Source organism: Schistocerca nitens, chromosome 4, assembly GCF_023898315.1.
Source record: "Schistocerca nitens isolate TAMUIC-IGC-003100 chromosome 4, iqSchNite1.1, whole genome shotgun sequence".
Classification (NCBI taxonomy): Eukaryota; Metazoa; Arthropoda; class Insecta; order Orthoptera; family Acrididae; genus Schistocerca; species Schistocerca nitens.
This window is the reverse complement of record NC_064617.1, coordinates 485,452,319-485,474,359: the sequence shown is the minus strand read 5'-3', so window position 1 is coordinate 485,474,359 and position 22,041 is coordinate 485,452,319. Positions and strand designations below refer to the sequence as shown.

The 22,041-nt window shown below is 38.8% G+C and overlaps 1 protein-coding gene across 6 annotated transcripts in view; it reads right to left on the bottom strand.

Annotated features, from left to right (window-relative positions):
- LOC126251314 (uncharacterized) overlaps positions 1–22,041 on the bottom strand; it is a 214,016-nt gene that overhangs the window by 67,295 nt on the left and 124,680 nt on the right. For 5 of the 6 annotated variants that reach the window (XM_049951641.1, XM_049951640.1, XM_049951639.1 and 2 more), the window contains one exon: positions 3,456–3,605. In XM_049951641.1, the coding sequence (XP_049807598.1) occupies positions 3,456–3,605 (150 nt within the window). Of the gene's footprint in view, positions 1–3,455; positions 3,606–4,768; positions 4,887–22,041 lie in introns of those variants that run through there. The other variant, XM_049951643.1, reaches the window with a different exon arrangement.

Genomic DNA, 22,041 nt, shown 5'->3' with positions numbered 1-22,041 from the left:
TATGGATAAATGATGATGGCGTACTCTTGGGTAAAATATTCCGGAGGTAAAATAGTCCCCCATTCAGATCTCCGGGTGGGGACTACTCAGGAGGACGTCGTTATCAGGAGAAAGAAAACTGGCATTCTACGGATCAGAGCGTGAAATGTCAGATCCCTTAATCGGGCAGGTAGGTTAGAAAATTTAAAAAGGTAAATGGATAGGCTAAAGTTGGATATAGTAGGAATTAGTGAAGTTTGGTGGCAGGAGGAACAAGACTTTTGGTAAGGTGAATACAGGGTTATAAATACAAAATCAAATAGGGGTACTGCAGGAGTAGGTTTAATAATGAATAAAACAATAGGAATGCGGGTAAGCTACTACAAACAGCATAGTGAATGCATTGTTGTGGCCAAGATAGACACGAAGCCCACGCCTACGACAGTAGTACAAGTCTATATGCCAACTAGCTCTGCAGATGACGAAGAAATTGAAGAAATGTATGACGAAATAAAAGAAATTATTTAGATAGTGAAGGGAGACGAAAATTTAATAGTCATGGGTGACTGGAATTCGGTAGTAGGAAAAGAGAGAGAAGGAAACGTAGTAGGTGAATATGGATTGGGGGGAAGAAATGAAAGAGGAAGCCGCCTGGTGGAATTTTGCACAGAGCACAACTTAATCACAGATAACACTTGATTCAAGAATCATAAAAGAAGGTTGTATACATGGAAGAACCCTGGAGATACTAAAAGGTATCAGATAGATTATATAATGGTAAGACAGAGATTTAGGAACCAGGTTTTAAATTGTAAGACATTTCCAGGGGCAGATGTGGACTCTGACCACAATCTATTGGTTATGACCTGTAGATTAAAATTGAAGAAACTGCAAAAAGGTGGGAATTTAAGGAAATGAGACCTGGATAAACTGAAACAACCAGAGGTTGTACAGAGTCTCAGGGAGAGCATAAGAGAACAATTGACAGAAATGGGGGAAAGAAATACAGTAGAAGAAGAATGGGTAGCTTTGAGGGATGAAGTAGTGAAGGCAGCAGAGGATCAAGTAGGTAAAAAGACGAGGGCTAGTAGAAATCCTTGGGTAACAGAAGAAATATTGAATTTAATTGATGAAAGGAGAAAATATAAAAATACAGTAAATGAAGCAGGCAAAAAGGAATACAAACGTCTCAAAAATGAGATCAACAGGAAGTGCAAAATGGCTAAGCAGGGATGGCTAGAGGACAAATGTAAGGATGTAGAGGCTTATCTCACTAGGGGTAAGATAGATACTGCCTATAGGAAAATTAAAGAGACCTTTGGAGATAAGAGAAACACTTGTATGGACATCAAGAGCTCAGATGGAAACCCAGTTCTAAGCAAAGAAGGGAAAGCAGAAAGGTGGAAGGAGTATATAGAGGGTCTATACAAGGGCGATGTACTTGACGACAATATTATGGAAATGGAAGAGGATGTAGATGAAGATGAAATGGGAGATATGATACTGCATGAAGATTTTCATAGAGCACTGAAAGACCTAAGTCGAAACAAGGCCCCGGGAGTAGACAACATTCCATCAGAACTACTGACAGCCTCGGGAGAGCCAGTCCTGACAAAACTCTACCATCTGGTGAGCAAAATGTATGAGACAGGCGAAATACCCACAGACTTCAAGAAGAATATAATAATTCCAATACCAAAGAAAGCAGGCGTTGACAGACGTGAAAATTACCGAACTATCAGTTTAATAAGTCACGGCTGCAAAATACTAAAGCCAATTCTTTACAGACGAATGGAAAAACTGGTAGAAGCCAACCTTGGGGAAGATCAGTTTGGATTCCGTAGATATATGGGAACACGTGAGGCAATACTGACCCTACGACTTATCTTAGAAGCTAGATTAAGAAAAGGCAAACCTACGTTTCTAGCATATGTAGACTTAGAGAAAGCTTTTGACAATGTTGACTGGAATACTCTCTTTCAAATTCTGAAGGTGGCAGGGGTAAAATACAAGGAGCGAAAGCCTATTTACAATTTGTACAGAAACCAGATGGCAGTTATAAGAGTCAAGGGACATGAAAGGGAAGCAGTGGTTGGGAAGGGAGTGAGACAGGGTTGTAGCCCCTCCCCGATGTTGTTCAATCTGTATATTGAGCAAGCAGTAAAGGAAACAAAAGAAAAATTCAGAGTAGGTATTAAAACCCATGGAGAAGAAATAAAAACTTTGAGGTTCGCCGATGACATTGTAATTCTGTCAGAGACAGCAAAGGACTTGGAAGAGCAGCTTAACGGAATGGACAGTGTCTTGAAAGGAGGATATAAGATGAACATCAACAAACCAAAATGAGGATAATGGAATGTACTCGAATTAAGTCGGGTGATGCTGAGGGAATTAGATTATAAAATGAGACACTTAGAGTAGTAAAGGAGTTTTGCTATTTGGGGAGCAAAATAACTGATGATGGTCGAAGTAGAGAGGATATAAAATGTAGACTGGCAATGGCAAGGAAAGCGTTTCTGAAGAAGAGAAATTGGTAACATCGAGTATAGATTTACCTGTCAGGAAGTCGTTTCTGAAAGTATATGTATGGAGTGTAGCCATGTATGGAAGTGAAACATGGACGATAACTAGTTTGGACAAGAAGAGAATAGAAGCTTTCGAAATGTGGTGCTACAGAAGAATGTTGAAGATTAGATGGGTAGATTACATAACTAATGAGGAGGTACTGAATAGGATTGGGGAGAAGAGGAGTTTGTGGCACAACTTGACTGGAAGAAAAGATCGGTTGGTAGGACATGTTCTGAGGCATCAAGGGGTCACCAATTTAGTATTGGAGGGCAGCGTGGAGGGTAAAAATCACAGAGGGAGACCAAGAGATGGATACACTAAGCAGATTCAGAGGGATGTAGGCTGCAGTACGTACTGGGAGATGAAGAAGCTTGCACAGGATAGAGTAGCGTGGAGAGCTGCATCAAACCAGTCCCAGGACTGAAGACCACAACAACAACAACATCTATTGCTTTTTTCAGATGTAATTTATGTTGTTTCTATTTTACTGGTTTTATTAATTGAGTTATCTTTGTCTTTCCAAGTGTGTCAGTAGTTACTGATTGTGTATACGAACATATGGATGAACGTTTACTTCTTTATGTTGTTCTGTAATTATTACCACCTAATATATAGTGCATGAAAATCACTGTGTTGCTAATATGTGCAATTAACCCTAGAAATAATGCGTGCACACGCCAGACACGGTAACACAGTTACCAACAGATCAGCGAACACCTAAACAGAACATGGCCATGCAGAATGTCTTGTGGAATGGAGCACTCACTCCACAACAACTAGCACGGACAGACAGCAAGGCGAAATATATCCTCTCTAGAAGAATGATACTTATGTTCTCATGAATTAAACTATGGCACACTACTCAAAAATGTAATGCACATGCTGAATGGCTGTGTGTGATTACTTACCATAAAAACATTATGATGCAGTGTTGTTCTCCGATCACAGATGCACAGTTTCACAATGATCTTTACGTCAGAGAATTGTATTTGTGCATCTCCTGTTTGCCCTAGGGCTATCTGAGCGAGAGGTACCTCATATTCTGTTTTTGTGCTTTTCTATATAAAGAAGATGAAAAGAAAAATTAATGGTATGAAAATTAATTTGTTAAATAGAACAATTAACCAAGAAAAAGTTTTTGTGAGAATCAATACGTAATTAAAATATAAACCACAAATTATAAGGCATGTATTTGTTAGAAAATGTTGAGTGCTACAGTTAAAAATTCCAGGCTGCAAGGCTGTATTCGAAGTATAAAACTATTCACTGATGTTTCATCCCCGTCTGTGGGAGACACATACAGAGAAAAGACGATGCCCTTTTTGCAAGACACTATTGAGGAAATTTAGAGAACTGGTACAAGAGTCCACCTGCAGATCAGTTCCACTGTCACCAATGTACGTTTCACATAAGGATCACAAAGATAAGATGAGAGAAACTAGGGCTTGTGGAATACATATGTAGATGAACCTACAGGAACAAACATTATCTCTTGATGGCTTCCAGTTCTCCTTGTTCTGGCTCTAATGGAACAAAATCTCATCAGTGCTAGTATGTCAGTGCTTAGTATCCCCATTATTTAATGTCAACTGTGTAGTCACTTACCTGGCTGAGTGCTCAGCTAGCTTATATCCCAGAAATTCCACGTGACTTGGGATCCAAGGAAAACAACCGAGTAAGCAGTACAGTCAATATCATAAAGGTTGCAAATAGTGGACAATACAAGTGGTGAGCTTTCTTCCTGATGACAAGAGAGGTTTCTCTAATAAAGAGTGTTGATCCTGGCCTTCAGCATGTACAAAGCATATACCGGGTTTTCTGCATCTATTAGAGGCACCATGTTAAATGATTTCAGCATCTTGAAATTCTCTAATGGTTAAGAGGAAGCTATGTTGGGAAACAATACAGGTAACATAAGTTTTTGGCCTTGGACCTTGTACATACCTGTGGAGGATCACATGAGGTCAATTCTTGAGAAGAATCCAGTAATTGAGATGGCTAGAGAAATGGTGGATGGTAGTTGCATAACTGAGTAGTAGTTGGCAGCATCACAAGAACATACCCAGGATCTTAGCAAAGAAAGGAGGGAGGGTAGGACACAGTCATATTAGATTAACGATGAATGGCAAAACAGTTCTGAGATTTTATGACAAACTGTTCTAAGTACACTTACTGGAAGGTAACAAGATAAACAGAAAAGAGAAAAATCACTCACACATAATCAGCATTTAACAGGATCTCTTAATGTGCACAATGCACAACAAATAGCAGTTGCACTTCTTTGAAAGATACTATCATCATCTTCTTGAAATGTGTACCAACACACAATGAACTCCAAACTTAAAGAAAAATAATACAGAGAATGAGGACCATACAAAGTCATGCCCACAAGCCACAACAATAAAAATTTACAGTGATGATTGTCTCCATAAAGAATCATGAGCTATTTCAAGACAAACAATTTCCATTATTTCATGTCTGCATGGTAAAAGTTTGTTGTGTAGCTAATTGAAGCCATACTGGTAGTATTCAAAAACTGTGCCACTGTGTAATTATTTTGAAAAATGCTATTTCATACATCAGTTACGGATCACACTTACTGTTTTACCTATTTATTTATGACTATAAATTCAATTTTCAAAGAGCTTATCATAAAGACCCTGCATTCCTTAAATTTCAAAGATTTTCCATTAACCCTGTTGTTATAATCACATTTTTGCCTGAATAATGTTAAGCAGCATGTGATACTGTCACTGTTACACACGCACAAAACAACATACCTTACAGCCGTCTCCAACTGGTGCAAGTTGTTAATGGAGTACTTCTCTGAAATTCAAGCAAAGCTGCAAATGCGCATTCTCTTTTAAGCCTCCCCCCCCCCCCCTGCAGATAAAAACAATACTAAAATAATTCCAAGCATTTTACGAGTGGGGATTAAAATTCTCTTTCAACAAGATAAAAAATTGCCCTGTAAGCCAAATGTGTCTAAAATTTGGCTTACAGCCTGATAAATTTTACAAGGGGAGGCCGCCAATTGTGAAATTCAGATTCGATTCATACTGCGCATAATAAAAGCTCATGGCCAGAGGTGTAGAATGACTCCTTACCCTCTCCCTTAAAACCCACATCCTTTCGTCTTTCCCTCTCCTTCCCTCTTTCCTGATGAGGCAACAGTTTGTTGCGAAAGCTTGAATTTTGTGTGTATGTTTGTGTGTCTGTCGACCTGCCAGCACTTTCATTTGATAAGTCACATCATCTTTGTTTTTAGATACATTTTTCCTACGTGGAAAGAGTCTTTGTCTTTAAATATGTCTGCTTGTGTCTTTATATGTGTGGATGGATATGTGTGTGTGTACGAGCGTATACCCGTCCTTTTTTCCCCCCTAAGGTAAGTCTTTCCGCTCCCGGGATTGGAATGACTCCTTACCCTCTCCCTTAAAACCCACATCCTTTCGTCTTTCCCTCTCCTTCCCTCTTTCCTGATGAGGCAACAGTTTGTTGCGAAAGCTTGAATTTTGTGTGTATGTTTGTGTGTGTATCGACGTGCCAGCGCTTTCGTTTGGTAAGTCACATCATCTTTGATTTTTATATATATATATATATATATATATATATATATATATATATATATATATATATATATATATATGTGTGTGTGTGTGTGTGTGTGTGTGTACACATTTGAATTACAAAAAGAGGATGCATGGCGCGAGATTCGATCCGGTGACCTTCGGATTACGATCCCGAGCGCTTACCGCTGCGCCACGACGCTGTAGAAAATTATTAATCGTAGAGAGTATTTCACCGCAGCGGTTTCTTTTAACTGTCGATTTTCTCGACAATGGCTGAGAAGTGCGTCTTGGTGCTTTGCCACATTACACCTCTGGCCATGAGCATTTATTATGCGCAGTATGAATCGAATCTGAATTTCACAATTGGCGGCCTCCCCTTGTTAGCCTAATCTCATGCTGTGCTGCGAGCCACAGATACATCAGAATACAGCTCGCCACTTACAAAATGGCACTTTTAAGATGCAGAGTACTGGTAAGCCAGGATTGGCCATGCAGTAAGTCTCGACAGGACCTTTGACTCTGCCTCGAAAATTACTCCATCTCTTAGTTCTTTAAAACCTGGGAATGGACTTATGAAATAACATTTCAGACAAAAAGGCTCTGTTTCATTACATAATTTGGTATGACATTTAAGTATAACAACAGACACACAGCAAAACAATTCAACAAAATAATGTGAAAGAAACATCAATTCAAACACAATAAAAACCCATGCACCATAATCAAAGCCCTGAGTTACTCTTTGTCACTAGTTTAGAACACACAAGATGGTCTTCTTACCCTAAACTGAACTCTCTTAATTACACTCACTTCTTTTGACATTCGTATTTCTAAAAAAATGTTTAATAGGAGTAAAATAAAGGAAAGGAAATCACTTGCCTACAGTGGATTGATGCATGGAGCACAGAAACACTAGCTTTCAAGCACTAGCTTTTTTCTAACCTAAGTGCACACATTCACACTACAAATTATGATTTGTAGGTACCCAGGAGATAGTGAGACAGAAGTATGCACTGCCTTTTTGGAGGTAACTGGGAAGACTGTGCCGACTTTGGCAGTAGACAATATACAACTATTTCCACACAATTATTTTTCCCATAGGTGCCCATTATGAGCAGCACAAAACCTCAACAATGTGATGGCCTCACGTTAGCGAGAGAACATCTGAAATGGAACCTGGCTCACTGGCATGGGATACTCTTTGCAAACAAGTGAACGCTTTGTCTGATGTCTAATGACTGTCATAGAAGAGGACAGGATGGAAATAGAGAAGATTCAAAGAGCAGCAGCAAATTCCATTATAGATTAATTTAGTAAGTGCAAAAGTGTCATGGAAACACTGTCAACTCCAGTTTCGGCTGCTGCAAGACAGGTGTTCTGCTTCACAGTACGGTCTACTGACAAAATTCTGAGAGTATACACTCCTTGAAGAGTCAACCATTATACTGCTCCTTCCTATGTATATCTCGCAAAAAGGCTGTGAAGATAAAATTATAGAGATTACAGCCCACACAGAGGCTTACCAGCAATCTTTCTTCCCACAAATGACATGCGACTGGAAGAGGAAAGAGGGGGAGTGACTGTTACACAAAGTACACTCCGTCTGGCCGCTAGGCTTGCAGAGTACAGTTATAGAAGAGAGTGGAATGAGCCAATACCAATGAATGCGTCTGGCTTGATGTCCCAGCAGTTCCAAATGTATGTGAGTCAGTTATGTTTTCTGCCAATATCTTTCATTAATGGAAAATGCCTCTCGTCACTACCACGAACTGCAGTGTCAGGATAGAATCCTCCAGTCTAAAGTGTAGCCTTATGATCAATATTCGGTGATGAGATCATTACACACAGCCACATCACTACCACCTCCAGAACATCTCCCTATACGAGGGAGGAGTCAACCAAATGAGATTGCTGTATCTGCTAACATGTACCCAAGTGACTATGCTTCAAATCACTTGCAATTTAAATTATGCCATCACAGGAAACCACCTTCCACGCTGGAAACCCTGGGGCTGTAGGTTACAGGCCCTTTTGGTAAGTAATATCTCTACCATCTTGTGAACACTCCACGCTAACGAAGTGTGGGCTGGAGCAACACAGTACTGAATGTTATCTCGGAGCAGGTTTTGATATCACAGATTTGAAACAATACCTATACATTGGTTATTGTTTTGTTGCTATTTTACAGTAAAGTAATAGTTTCTATAGAGCTTATTCTTTCACCACCTGCTCCCTGGGAACCTACACCCACATTGTTCACAGATATGCAAGTGGCGCAAAACTTATTTGGGACAATGTTTGTGTGCTACGGGACGCAGAGTAATGCTACAATCAGGAAAACTGAGTGATGATTTGGAAGGTACAGGATTTATTGAAAGTCCAGCATTAGAAATCAACCTGCAGAAATGGAAGGTTGTAGATTCTTCAACTGTTGTAATGTGTGTTGTAGAATCAGCCATATGAACCTATTTTTCATTACAGTAATGAAAGATAAAGGAAACACTGATATTTCCAGGGCTGACAGATATTTCTGTTTCTTTTGAAATTATATTTTGACTGTATTAGACATTAACTACTTTGAAACCAGTGCTTCTGACTACTTACAATAAATGACATTTTTGCGTTATGTACAGCTCTACATTACTTTTGACAAGATTTATAATACGGTGGTATTTCCACAGTTCTAAAACTTGAAAAAAATCATCAAGACGGGGACTGAATGCAGCTTCTACAAGTTAGGGGCAACAATATTGAACATGACGACAATATAATGAAGTTCACAATTTTATTATTTAGCAACCAGCCCAGTTCCTAAACTTGTTTCATTTAAGGTTTTATTCATATTTATTGAGCTTAAGAATTGGGGAAAACGCAATGTGATTCTTTGTGATTTTATAAAAAAGAAAATCAAAATCCAAAAATGGTTACAGCACAAAGAGACAGAATGGCAGGCAAAACAGAAAGCAGTGCTCCAAGCTTTCCCCTTCCCTCCATAACAAATGGGTCCCTCTTAGCTTAGTGTCTGAATGACCTGCCCCTCCCCTCCCTCCCAACCAATTCATTTTTCCTCCCTAAAGAAGCCACCTTTGCACCAGAAGCTAGGAGTATTTTTTTATGATTTGGAAGTTGAGAAACATGTTTCAGATGACGTACAGCACTTGTAAGCAAAGTTCCACACAATAACAACATGTCACTTTTGGCTGCTTATTCTTATTGCATGATACAAATATTTTCTTAATAACTATGTGTATCAGCACATCATCATCTTGCAGTAGCAGGATGTTGGCATGTACTGCCATACAGAGTTACTGAAAGCTGAATCAAATGTCATGGTGTTTCCTACTAAAGTCCTTGTCCAATCCCATGTTTTACACCTTCTTAAATGACTTCTACAATGACAGGACATTCAAGTTAATACTGTTCCATTTTTTCAACATTTCACTCTACCTTACACTGCCAAAATGCCACAATTGATTTCCTGCCTGAATTGCTTCTCTGGTATTTTCTGAAGACAGTAATTTTTTTTATTACAGTAAGATCTTGGTAACTGAGTCCTAGAAATTTGAGAGGGAGTGATCAGTGGCTGAGATGGGTGTGCATACACTGTTTACAATCATGCCCACTTTAGCAGATATTGTTGTTTCAATTGTCGACAGTCAGCCAGTGTCTGCTCAGGGTCACTGCGGTGTGCATGTGTACTCAGGTCATGTTATCTATTTATTATTGTTCCTGACATTGTTTCCCCAGTGAGTGCTAACTCTTCAATACAAAACAGGAAACTTCTCTCTTTGGAGACAAAAGTTTTAGCACTGAAAAGATTGGAAGAGGGGAGACTACAAAAAAGATAGCAGCAGAGTTGGACATAGATGAAATAGCAGTTGGTGACTGGCTACAAAACATTTGTGCCAGGGGGAGAGAGGAAAAAAAACTTGAGAAGCAAAAACTTTTCATTCGAGGCAATTCTTACTCTTAGACAATGCAGGATGTCACCCCGATACCGAAGAACTTCATAGTCTAGACATTTAGGCAATTTTTTTACCTCCAATATTATTAGCCTTGTCCAAGCAATGTCTCGAGGAATGCTGGCATTTTTTAAAAAATATATTGGCTTAAGTTGTTGCAATCACTTCTGCACTCTACAGAAAATGAGCCCCAATCAATAGAATCTGCCCAGAAAATATAATTTTTAGGATATTGAATATTGGTTTGCAGAAGCTTGGGATCGTTTACAACCAGAAACACTAAAGAGATATTGGGAAATTCCCTCAGATCAACACAATGAAAACTAAAAAAAAATAATGAAAGCAATAGTGACACAGCATCAGAATAAAATGAAAAGAAATATTTATCATATCTTGTGGGACATTTTTCTAGGTTTGAAAATGCAGACAGCAATTAAGTACAAATGTGGTTGAACAAAGGTGATCAGTATGAAATGACTGACAGTGCTATTGCAAAAATGGCAAATGAAGGGAACAGACATTCTCGTGATGAAGAGGATGATGTTGATGCCAACAAAGTGAGTCACAGCAATGGAATGGCACAATTAGAATTACACTGCACTACATGGAGCAACAGAATGTGGCGACACCAGCTGATGTTAGGCTTCTACAACAGTAGTAATAGTTGTACAGTAGTTCATGTAATATGTATGGGTTCAAAGTGAATGTCTGAGTTTCTACAATTGAACATTATTTCTAAAACAAACTTTAAGTAATATGCTAACTGATGAAATAACTGTTTACTGTAAAAATGCTGCAAACATCAAGTTCCGAATCTGTTATTAAATAAAATTTTTATGTAATTCAAGTTTTCTCAACTACAAGCTCTATTTGGTCCCAATTACCTTTGATTACCAAAATTGTACTGTAACTTCTCAAAGTCTTTTCTGGGTATTATTCAAGTGATTCATTTACAAATTTGTGATATCTGTGTGCTACTCAATTTTCTCCAAATCATCACTTCAGTAGCATGATATTGGTTCTCCTGATGTAGGTCAAGTGGTTTCTTTTCACATCCGAAATCCTTCACTCATTTCAAGAATATCTCTTAAAACTGGGTCTTTAAACTCTGCCTTCTGCAAAACGCAACATTTTTCTAATTACCTGGACATGTTTCAACACCTACATGTCATCCCCTGCACGTCTATTTATTTCAAACCCAAATTTAACTTGCGAACACAGGGAAAAAAAAAAAAAAAAAAAAAAAAAAAAAGTGAATGTGAGCTTTCAATCTCAAACAAGATGATTAAATTGAAATCATATCTCCTTGACAACTCCTTCTATACCATAGAATTCTTGAATAGGAATAAATAAATCTATAAATATAGTGTATATATTATGTGCCATTTAAGGGAATGGGGTAAATAATAGAAATATTAATCTTTAACTCTATATATATATATATATATATATATATATATATATATATATATATATATATATATATATATATATATATATATATATATATATATGAAAGTGCTGGCAGGTCGACAGACACACAAACAAACACAAACATACACACAAAATTCAAGCTTTCGCAACAAACTGTTGCCTCATCGGAAAGAGGGAAGGAGAGGGAAAGACGAAAGGATGTGGGTTTTAAGGGAGAGGGTAAGGAGTCATTCCAATCCCGGGAGCGGAAAGACTTACCTTAGGGGGAAAAAAGGACGGGTATACACTCGCGCACACACACACATATCCATCCACACATATACAGACACCTTTTTTTAGCCTGAGAAAATAAAATATGCAAGCGTAATCTGGCTAGGGTGAAGGTATGTTTGCAGAGGGAATGTAAATAAAACTTAATGGGGTCGTTGTGGGGGTGTTGTGAGGGTGACATGGTATTAGAAGGTGGAAAGTGTAACATGAGGTTGAAATGAAAATGAAAGATAAAAATATATGGGGAGAGATAAGGGTGAACTAGAAAGTAACTGGAGATCTGGTATGAAAAAAGGCGAAAAAGTGTATATGTGTGGATGGATATGTGTGTGTGTGCGCGAGTGTATACTGTAACGACAACTGTACATATAATAATTTTTTTCTTTATGAATTTCTCTAAATTAGTGTGAAAATGGTTGATTTAATTTCTTGTTCTTTTTGTGATGTTAAAGAAACTGTGAGTAACTTTTGAAATGAATATTATTAATTATGTTAGATTTCAAATGATGTGATAATCAAAAGAAAGTGTACTTAATGTTAAAACTATTGTAAAATGTGGAAATTGTAATTTAAACACTTGGTCCATACGTAGGTAATGCATTAGGATATGTGTAGTAGAAAACCTGTGGTGAATACCCTACCTGTAGGGGAGCGGGAAAAGGTGGAGGCAGGCGAGCGCGGGAAAACGCACACTGGCGCGGTTCGGCACAACGGGCTCAGTAACAGAGTCGGAGGCGAGCATCAGTAAGAGTCGGAGTGGTGAATTGGTTAGAGGAACACGTACTGTACCGAGGCGGCTACCTAGGAAAAGTGGATTCCATTGAGCCTCGGGTACACCGATTCCGACGACTACTTGGCATGGCTATTTTCTGAGGCACAAAATTGGAAAGATTACGACGCTAAGGAGATGGAAAGTGCCTGTGTAGCGTGAGCCTTAGCCATGCTTGTATGTGTGCCGTGCTGCCCGCTATCTCGCTGCCCGCCAACCGCCGCACCGACTTGCACAGGTCAAATATTTATTTCATCTTTAGAAGTGTATTTGTGTGGACCAGTGTCGAAAATGTTTCTAACCGTTCAATAATAACGTGACTTTTACCAGAATTGCATTAGCCATGACTTATCCTGATCACTGACCTAGACAGGATCCTTACCTCGTATTGTGCAACCCGAGTATCCTGAACTGAAAGTTTATAATTAGTGTAAATGAGAATTATCAGCAGTCAAACTTTTGCTATAAAGAAATTTAAAAGTTCTGTGAATTATTGCAAATGTTGGTAAAGGACAAAAGTATGACTAAACGGAAAGAGAGTTTTTTGAATTGAGTTAGCGATGCTATTTAATTAACTTGAGACAGAACTAATGACAGTTAAATTATTCAGAAGTAAGACAAAAGAGTAGTTATCCATTGATTGATAAATTTGAGTGTTAATTTGCCTTTTAGTACTTAACAGTTTCAGTATAACGACCATAACAGTTTCAGGCCACCCCCCCCCCCCCCCTCCTCTTGTTCATTCTTTCAAACCTTGAAATGTGCTGATCATATTTGACCAGTAAATTTAAGTCCTTTATTGAACCTAAGTGTATTAGTGTTGTTTTCCTAATTTCAATAGTGACATTGTATGTGTGTTTTCAAAACTGTGCACTCTAGGAAAATCTATGCCCGATTTCAGTCTAATCAATATACGAAATACAGTTCGTAATAATCATTGCTGTGTGGTGTTGTGTGAATTTAGCTCGTCCAAATTAGTACAAAAAGAGAAAGCTTTAGTTCAGTGGATTTTTCCGGGTCCAAACTTTGCCATATAACGCATCATTACTACGTGTTACTATGCTTGTACATGCACCCACTTGTACAAGGAAAAGCTCACTCATTGCCTAAGTAGGCTGGCGACCGAATCATTAATTATAGGTAGCATCTACTGTGTATACTTCTTGTCCATGCGAACGAGCAATTATGCTTTACATTTGCTTGATGCATCACTGTAGTTATTGACTGATTACAAGTCCGATCTTGCTTCTATTAGGTACACGCGGTCAATTTATGTACTAAAATCCTTGGTTATAAGGTGAAGCCCGTGAACTTATTACAGTACAGGCTTTATACAGTTAACGCACGTCCGTTTAAGGGCGGTAGCGTTACACGTGGCTTCCCGGTGACAGGACTTCCAGTTGTTGTCGGTTACAAATTAACGTAAAGATCGATCAGTGGATGTCCAGTGGCACGAATAGCAATAAAAGTCAGTAAAGTAAACTGCAGTGAACGTCAAGTACGACAGTGTGTTGTAGTTGGCATTCGATATGGACGGGAATGTAGGCAGGGTAGATGCGCCGAGCGAAATGGAGAATGCGGCTGGCAGTAGCCGGAGTTTACGCGGCCAGATAACAGATGGCATTAGCAGAAGACAATTGGCGTACATACAATACCACGAACACGTTAACAAACAGACTGAAATGGCGAGATCGCCTCGAACGCAGCAAGGAATGAAACAGGAAGTAGAGGGTGACTTTGTAGATGATAGTGGGTATGTGAATGAATCCACTGACATGTTTGAGTCACCACAGATAAAGAAAGAACCGATAGAAACTTTTGAAGTAGGATCGGAACACACCGATTCCGTAGAACAAAACAGTGTGAACATTTTAAGCATGAACGATTTATTTGAACAATTAACTAAACAAATTGCAGGACAGAGCGAGCAGATCAAAACACAGAATGATCAGCTTCAAAAACAAGTCGTCAATCAGGTTAATCAGCTTAAAACACACGTTGAGGAGCAGCTCAAAACACAGAACAAACAGCTTAAAACACAGAATGATCAGCTTCAAAAACAAGTCGGCAATCAGGTTAATCAGCTTATAACACACGTTGACGAGCAGCTCAAAACACAGAACGAAGAGATTAAAATACACGTTGACGAGCAACTCAAAAAACAGGTGGATCGGATTAAAGTACAGGTTGAAGGACAGGGAATTAAAATTAGTAAACAAATAGAACAGGTAGAACAAAAGGTGGGTAATTTAAGTTCTGTGGTAAATACTATGAAATTTGAAATTGACACCATTAACAAAAATATGGACACTATGCAGGGGGAAATTGTTAACATTAACAGTAGATTTGATGTTGAAATTCTCAACATTCAAGAGAAAGTAGAACCTCTGGTTGAAACTAAGGTAGACGAAAAAGTTTTCGGTCTTAAAACTGAGATCGTAAACGAATGTCAACACGGAATATCACGGATGGAAAAGGTAGTTTTAGAAACTGAAAAGGATTTAGATAAAAAAGTAACCGGATGTGTTCAAAACTGTGAACAAAATACTACGAAAATTCAAGGCAGAATTTTCGATCTGGAGAGCAAAATTAAAGATAGGCCTGGTGTTGTCTGTAATGGCACACCAATTACGAAGCTGTTAGAAGGCGAGGAACGCTTCGATCCAGCCAAGAAACATAACGGGTGGCATCCGTTAGATTTTATCAAAAATTGCGAGAGAGTATTTCCTGAGCACTTGCCTGATCAGGAAAAGATAAACGTAGTAATTAGCGCCTTAGCAGGTGATGCTAAGCGCTGGGGAATAAATTTAAATTCCGAACGAATGACGTTCGAAGAATTTAGGCAAAGATTTATGGAAGAATATTGGTCTGAACAAAAGCAGGATCATTTATGGCGGGAGTTCATCATGGCCAAACAGCATGATAACAGGGGCAGGAATTCTTTGAAAGATTTCTGCGAGCATTGGTACCGGAAATTGACGCATTTAAGAGGCCGAAGATCAGATTCAGAAATTATCTGGGAGTTATATAAAAAGCTCCCAGAAGATTCAAAGAGGTATGTAGGAAGCAATCATCGTAGCTTCCAAGCATTTCTAGAAAGGGTCGAAGACGAAGACCATTGGCGCGCAAGTCGTGCCAATTATCGAAATTTTGGTAACCGTAATAACCAAAACAATGACGAAAGAAATGACGGCGATGGATTTCGCGTCAATATAATACAGAGAGGAAGAGGCAGAGGAAGAGGCAGAGGCAGAGGAAATAATTCAGGTCGTGGTAGAGGGTATACCGCGCAAAATAATAACGACGCGGGAAACTAATTTCCGCGAACGTTGCGGGCCAAACGGAAGCGGACAATACATACCGGCCCCGATTTAAGAAAAGATACTGGACCGACCGTAATGTAATGAGACAGGCTAGGGACAGGAATGGAACGCCGCGGCGTGTGGTGGCGAAACAAGCGTCAGCTGCGAGCCAGAATGAGTCATTTCTGCCGCACAGAACGGTACAGGTTAACAGGCGAGTGGAGCATCAGAGGGCAACGGCCCAGCCTAGCAGAACATCTGTTAAGAAAGAAGCCGCTAGAAATACGGCAGCAGTAGATACGAATATAGCCGTCAGAGCTAATGAAAACTTTACGAGTAATAATTCCGTGGCAAAGGAAACGATAAAGGAAACTGAATACACAGAGAGATGCGGTTAGCAGTGTTTGCAATGAAATTAAAGGCGAGGATGAATTAGCAGAAGTAACTGATTGGCGTGTGCAGATCGATAATCTGTACAAGGGCCTAAAGCAATGTGAGTGGGAGGATTTTAAGGAGTATGAGGCGAAGAAGGTAGCTAATAGGAAAGGAAATGATAGGGACGTCGATGTGACGTGGCCCGAACTGGAAGAGGAGAGAATAAATAGCGCCGCGCAAAGTACGCGTGCCGCCAATAGGATGCAGATTAAGGATAGGAAGGATTTGGAGGATGAAATCCTCAGCATTGACGAAGAAATAACTTCTGCTAACAGTCCGCCAATGGTACAAGCTGCTACCGAGAGGCACCGTGGAGAAGGGGCAGATGATTACCTGAAAGTAATCAAAGTCCACGAGGATTACACCGAATATGAAGTCACAGTGGAAGTGAATAAAGCTGAGGATGAGGCCGTATTGCCAAAAGAGGAGATTGAATTGAAATCCAAGCCTGACGACAATACAGAGGAGGAACTTAGTGCCTGTCTCAGAAAAGCTTTTATGTTAGAACCTGAAAGCGATCCGGAATGGTCGGATTCCGACGATAGTTCGGATGATGAAAGGTACGCAAATACGGACGAAAATGAATGTACTAACTCTCCCTATTGTGCAAAAGTAGCGTACTTAAGTGAATCTGATGTTGAGGGAGAAAGTAGTGGTGATTCTAGTGAAGATGAACTTTTAGGTGTAGACGAAAGTAAATATACTTTTACTGAAAGAGGGTATGAGAAAATCAGTGAAAGTAAAGGGGATGCAATTAATGTCGATATTGTACCTAACGATGACAACGTATCAAAACAAAATCCGGACGTTGAAACAGAACAGAGAAAGAAAGAACCACCAGACGACTCAGGGTTTATTTCGCAGAGAGTTCAGGTTATTAATAACTTTGAACTTCCGGAACCCAAGAAACCGCCAGATATATGCAAGGTGAATGTGAAAAGCATATCTTGGGACGATGTTATCGTCGACCCGGATTTGCTCAAGGAAGGCCACGATAATGAAAAACATGCGACGGTTAGACAAACTATAATACCAGTTGAAATTTATAACGTGAAATTGCAAGTACTTCTTGATACTGGGTCTCAGATAAGTGCAATTTCTCAGTCATTTTTCGAACACATTTGTGATAAGCCTGGGCTAGTAATTATGTCAGTGACAGGTGTAAAAATTGTTGGTGCAACTGGTAAGGCTAGTAAGCCGGTAAAGAACCAGATTTTGGTTGAATTTAGTATAAAAGGACAGAACTTTGAACACGATTTTTTGGTTGTGCCAGAATTGAGTACTGAAATGATTTTGGGGATAGATTGGTTGGATAAAGAAAAGGTTATTATTGATTGTAGCCAGGGAGTGATCAAAATTAATAGTACATTTAGGAATGTGGAATTAAATTTTGAGGAAAGTGGGAAAGTGTTTGATTCAGAAATCGATTCTTTGTTGTTGGAGATCGATCAAGGGAATGATGGGTTGACAAACAAGTATGAGGTGTACCATGTCCAGAGAATATTAAATGAGAGTGACGAGCAGGGGCATGAATTTAAGGGAATGGTGGAAAATTTAGAGGGAATATCTCCCGAACAGAAAGCAGAATTGCTTGAAATTTTAGATAGTAACAGCCCCGTATTTTCGGACAAACCTGGCCTAGTTAAGAATTTTGAATACCAGATTGAGACCGTAGAGCATAAACCTTTCTTCGTAAGACCGTTTTCGATACCCATATCAAAGAGGCAGGCTGTTCAAGTGGAAATAGATAAAATGATAGAGTGGGGGGTAATCGAACGAAGTAGCAGCGAGTATAATAGTCCCCTTATCATAGTGAACAAAAGGGATGGGGGAGTGAGAGTAGTTATCGACGCCAGGACTTTGAACAAAATTGTAAAGAAGGAAATTGACAGACCTGAAAATCTGGACGAAATGCTCCAAACATTTTATAACGTGAAATATTTAACCAGTCTGGACATGACCGCCGGATACTGGCAAATCCCATTGAGTAAAGAATCCCGTAAATATACCGCTTTTCTATTCGCCGGGAAATGCTATCAGTATAAAGTAGTGCCATTTGGGCTTAGCACATCTGTGGCAGTATTTATTAGGGCCCTGGACTTTGTGTTGGGGAGAAAACTAAGTTCCCGGCTAACCATTTATGTAGACGATTTACTAATTGCTACAGAAACATGGCAAGAGCATTGCGAGTTATTGCGGAAAGTTTTTGTTGCTCTACAAGCAGGGGGCATGACACTTAAGTGGAAGAAATGTGAATTTGTGAAATCGGAAATAAAGTTTCTGGGGCACATTATTACTACAAACGGCATTGGCAAGGATCCGGAAAAGTTAAGTGCAATATCAGGATGTCCAGCTCCTAGAAATAGAAAACAGTTGAAAGCCTTTTTAGGTTTATGTGGATTCTATAGAAAATTCGTCAAGGGACAAGTTTTTAATAGTCCTCATTTGAATAATCTACTTAAGAAAAATAGTGCTTTTGTGTGGACTGAAGGGTGTTTGAGGGATTTCGAAAAATTAAAAAACGAACTTTTGAATGACAGTATTTTGCATCACCCCATACTCTCAGAACCTTTCCATATGAGTACTGACAGCAGTGCTTATGGAATTGGTATAGAAATTTTCCAAGAAATCTGTAATGACGAAGAAATCGAACACAGGACTATCGCATTTGCAAGTAGAACTCTAACGAAATATGAGAGAAACTACACTATTTCGGAAAAGGAAGCTTTAGCCATTATATGGGGGCTAAAGAAATTTAGAAATTATCTGTGGGGCCATAAGCTCATCATACATACTGACCACAAAGCTTTAACTTTTCTTAAAGATTGCCGTTTACTAAATGGTAGGCTAACTCGTTGGGCTTTATACCTACAACAATTTGATTACGAAATTTATTATGTCAAAGGTACTGAGAATTATGTGGCAGATGCTTTATCTCGATTGCCTAATGGTATGAGTGAAGTGCCAAATGAAAATGGGGAAGAGGGTACTTTTCAGATAAGGTATATGAATGAGGTTTCAGGAAAGAGGAAAATTGAGCAGATATGTAAAAATATGAGATACCATCAGAATGAGGATTCAACCTGGAAATCAGTGAAGGTAAAATTTGACAGTGTGCAGTATCCTCAAATTAAGAAGTATTACAAAATTTATAAGGGCATTTTATATAGGAAGAAAGATTTAGTTACTGAGGAATGGAGGGTATGTTGGCCAACCCAGTTTGACACCGATGTCATAGATTATTTTCATTTAGCATTGGGGCATAGTGGGCCAAAGAAGTGTTCAGATAAATTGAATAATGTAATAGTGATTACTGGTAATATGAGTAAGAAGGTAAAGGAACGAATTAAGTCATGTGATGTCTGCCAAAAGGCCAAAGTGCCGAACAAAACTAGTAGGGGACAAATGCAATGTACGTTGCCTGAAGACACCCTAGACTTATTATCGGTGGATTTATATGGTCCCCTCCCAAAGACTTCGGGAAATTGTGCATATATTTTGGTGAATTTGGAAGTATTTTCAAAATTTGTGAAATTATACCCCTTGAAAAAAGCGACAGCAAAAGCTGTATTTAGTAGGATGGTCGAATACTTCAGGACCATCGGGAAACCCAAAGCAGTACTATCTGACAATGGACCCCAGTTCATATCCAAAATTTGGAAGGAGGGAATGGAGAAAGTTGGTGTGGAGGTTAAATATATTGCCGCCTACCATCCTGCAAGCAACCCGGTTGAAAGGTACATGCGAGAAATCGGGAGATTGTGTAGAACATACTGCAGTCACAATCATAGAGCCTGGGGCAGATTTATATCGGATTTTGAGAATGTCATGAACACATTACATCATGAAACTACAGGATTTCCACCGGAAGAAATTTTGTTAGACAGAAGTAGTAAAAGTTTAATTGAAGGAAAACTAGAGTTTCCACTTTGTACAAGTTTGGGATTGGATCAAAAGAAAGAATTGGTGATAAAAAGGGCAAAGCAAAAAGCTGAATCTAGATCTAAAAGACACAATAAAAATTTAAAAGTTTCGAAATTTAAAATTGGAGATTATGTTCTTTTAAAAACCCACGAAAAGTCTAGTGAACTAAACCATGAAATTTCAAAATTTAAATATATTTATAATGGACCATATATAATACAGAATATTCCACACGACAATGCTTACTACCTGATCTACCCAAAATCCAAAAGACCTTTACGTGTAAGAAATATTGTGGACCTGAAACTGTATGTTCCTAGAAATGAGTGAGATAAGAATAATCAGAAAGCGACTGGCAATAAATGTGCAGTATCTTATGCTGAACCCAAGTTATTCTAAATGTAACTAATCTTTGTAAATGTCTGTATACCCTTGAAAGTGTGCTAATGTAGTTATGTAAGTTTCAGATTACCAATTGTACTGTAACTGAAAAAATATATGGAGAAAGGGATTGAAATGAAAGGATAAATGCTATCAGCCAGATAAAAGATGGGACTGTCAAAAATGAAAATGGGCAGTGTATGAACCATGATATGAAGGACTGCCAAATACCAATGAGCGCAGATAAATAGTCGATGGAAAATTGTAAATATGATCCAGGAGATGTGATAATATGAAGTGAAAAGGACTGCCCAAATCCGCACAATATGCAGCAAATATGTGTAGTTAATTTTTTTGAATATATGTGTGTGTATTTTGTTTAGTAAGTAAGGAAATGGACTGCTATTCAAACCAAGCAGCGACAAATTATCTTATAGTGTGTACAAAATATGCAATTGTTTTTGTAGTTAAATGTTTGTATTCCAAAATTTAAATTATTTCTTTGAGAAAATTAGAAGCATTAATTAAATTACTATTTTAGTAATGTTATGATGAGAAATTGGACTGTGCAAAAGGCACTAGAGTAAATGATAAATAATCATTCTTGAAGTGTTAAAAGAATGTAAACTTATATACAGGGAGTAGAAGGACATATGTAGTGTAAACCTTTTGGACATTTAAGTAAAGATTCAGAACCACTGTATAATTGTAGGATTAAGTGTTCCCATAAAATTTGGACTTAAGCAAAATTTTCTGGAAACAGGGGCATGTGTAACGACAACTGTACATATAATAATTTTTTTCTTTATGAATTTCTCTAAATTAGTGTGAAAAATGGTTGATTTAATTTCTTGTTCTTTTTGTGATGTTAAAGAAACTGTGAGTAACTTTTGAAATGAATATTATTAATTATGTTAGATTTCAAATGATGTGATAATCAAAAGAAAGTGTACTTAATGTTAAAACTATTGTAAAATGTGGAAATTGTAATTTAAACACTTGGTCCATACGTAGGTAATGCATTAGGATATGTGTAGTAGAAAACCTGTGGTGAATACCCTACCTGTAGGGGAGCGGGAAAAGGTGGAGGCAGGCGAGCGCGGGAAAACGCACACTGGCGCGGTTCGGCACAACGGGCTCAGTAACAGAGTCGGAGGCGAGCATCAGTAAGAGTCGGAGTGGTGAATTGGTTAGAGGAACACGTACTGTACCGAGGCGGCTACCTAGGAAAAGTGGATTCCATTGAGCCTCGGGTACACCGATTCCGACGACTACTTGGCATGGCTATTTTCTGAGGCACAAAATTGGAAAGATTACGACGCTAAGGAGATGGAAAGTGCCTGTGTAGCGTGAGCCTTAGCCATGCTTGTATGTGTGCCGTGCTGCCCGCTATCTCGCTGCCCGCCAACCGCCGCACCGACTTGCACAGGTCAAATATTTATTTC